This window comes from Cicer arietinum, chromosome 3 (genome assembly GCF_000331145.2).
Source record: "Cicer arietinum cultivar CDC Frontier isolate Library 1 chromosome 3, Cicar.CDCFrontier_v2.0, whole genome shotgun sequence".
Taxonomy (NCBI): domain Eukaryota; kingdom Viridiplantae; phylum Streptophyta; class Magnoliopsida; order Fabales; family Fabaceae; genus Cicer; species Cicer arietinum.
In genome coordinates, this window is record NC_021162.2 from 73,107,865 (window position 1) to 73,115,045 (window position 7,181).

At 33.5% G+C, this 7,181-nt stretch overlaps 1 protein-coding gene across 1 annotated transcript; it reads right to left on the bottom strand.

The window, feature by feature from the left end:
* Positions 1-2,781: 2,781 nt before the first annotated feature.
* LOC101506941 (wee1-like protein kinase) lies at positions 2,782-7,181 on the bottom strand. The gene is made up of 10 exons (XM_004494298.4): positions 6,815-7,181; positions 6,665-6,725; positions 6,503-6,569; positions 5,110-5,376; positions 4,898-4,965; positions 4,679-4,788; positions 4,563-4,603; positions 4,317-4,465; positions 3,772-4,125; positions 2,782-3,114 (listed from the first exon to the last, which is right to left on the bottom strand). The coding sequence occupies exons 1-10, from the start codon at positions 7,105-7,107 to the stop codon at positions 3,019-3,021; spliced, it is 1,506 nt and encodes a 501-aa protein (XP_004494355.1). The 5' UTR covers positions 7,108-7,181; the 3' UTR covers positions 2,782-3,018.

Sequence of the window (7,181 nt, forward strand, 5' to 3'; positions counted from 1 at the left end):
TAAAAAAAAAACACATACAAAGCATATACTATAATATATATATATATATATATATATATATATATATATATATATATATCTTTTAAAAAATATTTTTAAAAATTAAGTATAGGTGATTATACAGACTAGCTTGTATATGGGTTGAGAAGCCCCGGACAAAATGTTTTATTAAAACCTTATTGAAAAAATATGATAAAAAAGATTCTAAAAAATAAAAAACAATACAATATCATTTTGTAAGAATGGATATCATTGTTACTTTAAAGGTCCAGATATGTAACTTTTAGGACAAAACACAGATATTTTGTATAGGTTTGTACTTAAGAGAATCGTGTGAGTATTTTAAAAACACGAAGTGAATAAAGTTGCTCCTAAAGTGGTTTAATATTTTTATCTACAATTGAAAAACTCTACCTTATCTAAGTTTATCATTTTCCGGTGATATTGTCAAAATCACATTAAATTAGGTGATTTTATAAAAGTTATTGACGCTGTAACTTTTACAAAATTTTAATGACTCTCTTGAATTTGCCAAAACATTCAAATTGGTAATTACTCCTATTTTAGTTGTTCAAAATATTATCATTTCCACAAAACACACTAGTTGATTAATTGAACGAGAATGTAACGTTATAATCGCTTTTATTTCTTTCCATTAAACCATAATAAGAACATTAAGTACACCGTGAGCTTGTGGATTATCAATAGGAAGGATGCACTAAACTAAATTTTTTTCTTCTTATACACAGTTTTTTTTATATACTATTATAGTTCATAAAGGAAACCAAGAACGTTCTTGGTTTTGAGTATCAGAAAAACGAAGACCGTTAAACAGTCTTCGTTTTTATTTTTGTTATTCAAGTTAAGTTTTGATTGTATGTGATCAATTAACTAACTAATCACTTGTTTAGTTAATTAGTTAAATAGAAGGTAGTTAGAAACAATCTAATAAGAGCTATGTATAAATAGTATAACCGTTACTTCATAAAGATAACTCTTAAGTTCATTCATTCACATTCTATCATTTTTTTCCTATTTTTCTTGCACTTGAATTAGAATAGCGTGAACGCTAACAAATGGTAGCTTGGTTGCGAAAAACAGAAGAGGAAAGAAAAAGATGAAGCATGCGCTGCCCAAAAAGGTTTAGATTCAGATACAGTCTTGTTGATGGTTACCATAAACGAAGAACGTTATCCGTTTTCAGCCACAAACGGATAACATTCTCCGTTTTCAGAATATTATTCGTCTCAGTTATGGTTTCCTAATACGAGTTGCTCAAATCAGTTGACAAGCCAGATGGAATAGTTGGTTGATGTTGATACATCAAGAAGGAGCAAAATAAGGTTTGTTGATGATAGAACTTTGGAAACTGCGAGAGCTGGCAGCATAGTGATCAAAAGAATAAATGACAAAACAACAGAAAGTGAGGGAGAGGATGTGTTGTTGGTTGAACCAGAAGATGATGGTTCAGAGAAAGTTAATGATGTGGAGGCTGCACAGGACCTAAAAAGTGATGCAGATGACGTGTTGCAGGCTAAATCAAAATAGGAGCGTTCAGAATTGCAGAACCAGTTGAATGTGGCTCATGAAGATCTAAAGAAAGCAAAGGAACAAATTCTTCAGGCTGAGAAGGAAAAGGCAAAAGCTATTGATGATTTGAAAGAAGCACAGAGAGTGGCTGAGGAAGCAAATAAGAAATTCAAGGAAGCATTGGTGGCTCCAAAACTAGCTAAATAGGAATCTGGGATTGAAAAGTTCCGAGTTGTTGAATTGGAACAGGCTGGAATTGAAACTTTGAGGAAGAAGGAAGAAGAATGGCAGAAAGAGCTTGAAAATGTGAGGAACGAGAAAGCAGTTGTGTATGCTACTAGCGTTCACTCCTTTTTCAATAAAGCAACTCATGTGCTTAATAGTAAAATCAAGTTGGACACTTTCAAAATGTACTTACATTTACTAGAATTTTAGACATTTATTCAATTGCTATTGGAATTTTTGTTGAACTTATAGTGATGTATCCAATTTAGGGTACATTCTAGACATTTTGTCTTTCATTTATTCAACGATTCTATTTTAACATACTTCACCGACTACACTCCATCTTCCGTCTCTTCTTTTCACTCCACATGCCGTCAACAACGAAACAAACGACCATGGCCTTCTTCTCTCTTTCACAAATTAGTAACCTAAAATTAATTTACACTTATTGCATAACACTGCAATACTTTTGAGTTTTACACTATAATTCTTCGGTAGATAGATTATGAGTCCAAATTAATTTTGTTAAACATTCTGAGTTTGATCTAAATTTAGACTAAATAATCAATTTTACATACATCATTTTATTTATATTTTATTACAATTCTTCATAAATCAAAATGTTATTAAACTAAACATTTTAGATGAAAAATTGTACTAGAAATAAACTGAGACTAACATTTAAAGACTATATTACTGAACTTGGTAAAAAAAACATAGAACTTAATTCCTCTAAATAAAATACAAAATATTTAAAACAAAATATTTTATTTCTTTTATAAAATATTAACTATTAATATTTTAACACAATCATAATTCACTCTCCACGTACATACATATAATGTTTCAAAGTGGCCTAAATATCTCCATATTGAAATATTGCATGATAAACTCCATTTTTTATTCTATACACACTGGATCTAAACCTCGGAAAGAAACATCAAGTTGATTGTTTCTTTGCAGTCTTCCTTAAACAACCTGTCTACCAAAGAGGTAGTAATGAAAACGCTGGAGAAAAAACGACAGTCAAATCAAATACTTCTGGGATTCACAGAATTTTTGTTAACTATCATTAGCACATTTTAGTACATTACAATGTACATCAGATGCCTGGCTGGACCATTGAATTTAAAGAACATGCGCCATAGTCAGAATAATCGGGTGCATATAACCAAAACACATTCACAAAATTGGCCATGACATAATCAAGACTAATCTACATAACCGTTGGTCGAGCCAGAAGTGAAAAACAATCGTGGTGGATCAATTTTTTGGTATTCTTAAGGCCTTGTCGAAAATTGGGTTCTCTACTAACTCTCTAGCCGAAGGTCTCTTAACCGGATCAGGATCCATCATGGCCTAAATAAATATTAAAAAATCAGATAAATCAAGCAAGCATAATAGCCCAACAAAAAGAACACAACATCGGACAAAAAGAGACTGTGTTGCTAACGTAATTCTTAAAAATATATAAACACATGAGTGGTAAAAAAAAATAGTAATTTGACAGTAATTAGACTTTCACAATAATCTAACATCAATCAACTATTACTAATCCATGGTACTTCAAAAACTTCTTTGTGCAAATCACAGATTTTAAATATGATAGTTGAATGACTCACAATAAATACAGAACATTTTGTACAACATCCTGTTTTTCTAGAGGTAGTATAACATACTTAACTTTCCCTAGATCATTAAAGAAAAAAAAAGTGAAAAACTACATAGTAGCTAACATATTTTAACAACGATCAAAAACAAAACATAAGCAGACAATAGAATTATAGTCCCTTTTCATGTGTTTGCCTAGTTTAGGAAGTACCCTAAACAAGTCTACAAACCACATTCTGGACTCTTAGTCATGCAAACTGCAGCATGCAGCAACACATTAGATAAACATGGAAACATGTTGCTAGATAGTGTAAAAAAACAGTAAATCACTGAAAATATTTTAGCAATTCTTAAAATGAAACACAAGCCCCACCAGATTTCAGGTAAGTAAACAATGTATAGTACCTTAAGCAAGTTTTGAAATTGCAATGAATGACCAGGTAGTAGTGGCAACTTGCCCTCTTTAAGATTTAAAAAATGACTTCCTGATTCTGGCAAAGGCAGTCTTCGAATGAGTTCATAAATAGAAGCTCCCAGGGAGAAAATATCAACCTTGTCAAGGTGATCATAATTCTCGTTTAGAACTTCCTGGGGCATATAACGAGCATCTCCCTCTTCAATTGGCAGGCTATTATCAATAAGAGTTGCACATCCAAAATCACCAAGCTTATAAACACTATTTTTTACATAAATATTATCAGGTTTAACATCAAGATGAGCTACTCCCTTCTCGTGTATAAATTGCAGTGCGTTGGCAACCTGTCCAAATTTTCACATCCAAATCACGTATGAACAAGATCAATGGATTTTGTTAAAACTTAAAACTTCTGCAGGATTATTGTAGATTAAGGCAACATGGCGACTTTCATCACATATAATAACAGCTACTGTTGATGACAATCTGTACTGGTTCATATAAACTTGAGAAATGGTCATGAAAGGAAGTTCACCTGATATAAAACTTCTAATGCTTGTCCTTCTGCTAATAACTCGTAGCCTTTGTTTATAGATAAGCTATGATCACATAGCTCCATCTGAATGTACAGCTGTTCGTTTTCAAACCATGAAGAATAATACCCCACAATGTTCTCATGAGACCCTATAGAAGCAAGAGTGTGAATGAAATTAAGGAAAACAATTTTTATACAAAACCTTTTAAGTAGAATAAAACAAAAGAGGAGCTGTAAAATACAAACCCAAGGCTGCCAAAGCTTGAACTTCCATCAAAGCTTTTCGCCTTCAATGACAAAATATCATATTTAGTGGCTAAACACAAGAAGAGAAGAAACATCCATCACTGTGAAAATGGTACCTTTCAGTTTCCTGGTGCAACTGTCTAGTACTGAGTTTCACAGCATACAAGCAGCCATCTATTCGCTTTAATACTTTGAAAACACTGTTGAAGTTCCCTCTGCCAATTTGCTGATAAGAAAAGTGACAGTTATACAACAATCATAATATTGAATGCAAGGAAGGTAATACCAATTCAAAATGGTCTATGAAAATATAAACTCCTTTTGGAACACAATACCTCAATCTCATGAAAATCTGTGCGATAGCGTGAGAGCCCATCAGCAGAAGTAAAATTAGGGAAGAGACCTGCAATTATACCATTATGCTATTAGAAAATTGTAATAAGAATGAGTAAGTACTAAACATACATAACATCATGTAGGTTGCAATGATTATCTACACTATTAATGCATAATTAAAGTATTAGTTAAGGGTTGACCAAAATGATACCTGCACATTTGGATCTTTGGTTTGCGAAGGGATCTGTCTCTTGTTGTGAAACGTCTTTTAAATAGGGGTTGCTAATGCAAGGAGGAGGCATGACCCTACAACGCAATGCTGCTGCAGAATGTGACACATAATTCTGGGCCTTTGGCTTACTGGCTGCCATTGTTTTATCAATATCTACTTCCTCTGCAACAGAGTCCTTATCAAGTTCCACAACTGGTTGGTGGTTGCCAGAAAAGGTGGGGCTGAGAGGGTTTACCAAGATACCATCTATGACAAGTATGCATCTAGATTAGGGACAATGAGATAAGATACGAACATGTTGAAGAAAGATGAAAAGAAAAAACGTAGAACTAATTATTTCCATTTGGAGGGAATTGGGAACCTATGTAGCATGAATGTATAAGATAACAGAAGGAAAAGAGATTAAAAAAACAGATTGTAATTACACTCTACAATGCTCCTACCCCCTCACTAGATATGTTGAAACTTAACTTCAAAAACTCAGTATAGAGTACAGACAATTCACTATAGGTTTCACCTTCTTGTGAGATATACATAGTCTAGAGATCTTTCATAAAAGGGGCTTGATATTGCAATGTGGTTGTTATCTTAAAACAGATATAAATTACAGTCAATTGTCAAAAATTGAAGAACTACATTGACCCTAGAAATGACAGGTAACAGACCCATTAATAGTTACTCGTGGTATGTTGCCAACTCACTGTTCGTCCATATGATGCTCCAAATGCTAGGTTTATAGCTAGCGTGTCTTGAAAAGGCAACCAACGTGAATCCAAAAACATACAATGCATATTTGGGAGGTGACTGGAGTATATAATAACTAGATGGCTTCAAGGGGTTGATCACATACATTCCTGAATATGGTATGAGAGCTGTGCTTCCCTATCCCTATCACCACTACATTCTTTTCCATTGTAGACCCCCTAGTACCTGATTGCAAGTGATAAGGTACAATTTTGAGGACAATGAGGAGTGGAGTTTTTAAATGAAAATTTGGCTGGTAAATTCTTAGTACGTAACACTACTAAATCGCAACAAAAATGTCCTCAAACCACTCATATTTGCACTCCATAGATAAAGTGTACTGTTAATAAGCAGAATCAAGCTGTTCAGCTAACAACATGCTCGTTCACATAAACTTGCTGAGAATACTGAGTTAGTAAAAAAATATGCCATTTTATATTTTGTGAAAGCTTCCTCAGACATCCCAAATTTTCATATGTGTAAATACATGTACATACACAAAGTCACAACAAACACATCAAAATCTTTCTGATATTAGTTTTACATATTAGCAATAAATTAGCAAGTAAACTTCATACGCTGATGCAAAAACAAAAGCAGAGTAAGAACATGCAGTAACAAGTGTTACCCAATGTGCATCTCTTGCTTTTCGTAGTATTCAATTTCTCCGGCGATTTTGGGCAAGGACTATTATCCTGCATAACACAACACAAAATAAAATGATAAAATATTTATTTTATTTATTCTGAATAAACATTATTATCATTACTAATTTAATAATACACCTCACCTTGTTGAAATCCAAGCTGTTCAAAATTCGTTGATTATCCGGAGTTATGTAATCTGGTGTGCTGCAGAGACAAAAACAAAGACATGCATCCAAAACTTGGAAGCCGAAAATTGAAATCTCAGATAGTGAAGGGGGATAGGGTTTTGTTACCAAAAGAATTCTTGGCTGAGAATGAAATCTCTGTAATCTGGTTCAACAGCATCACCCGTAACCCTAGCGTGAGGGTTTTCGTTGGTCTCAGAATCTAGAAGGTTCTGGAAGCGAGAAGCGGTTGAAGAAGAAGTACAGATTGTTGTTGTTGTTGGTAATGGTTTGTATTGTTTGAGAGACAGACGAGAGACTTCGTTCAGTTGAAGCTGTAACTGTCTCGTGTTGTTAACGCCCAGCGATGATACCTTCTTCCTTCCACTTTGTTTTACATTTTTAGGGGTTTTCCTCTTCATCTTCAAATCTTTGAATCTTTGATTCGATCGACAACACAATAGAGATGAAGATGAAGAGTAGTAGTGTGTTCAGT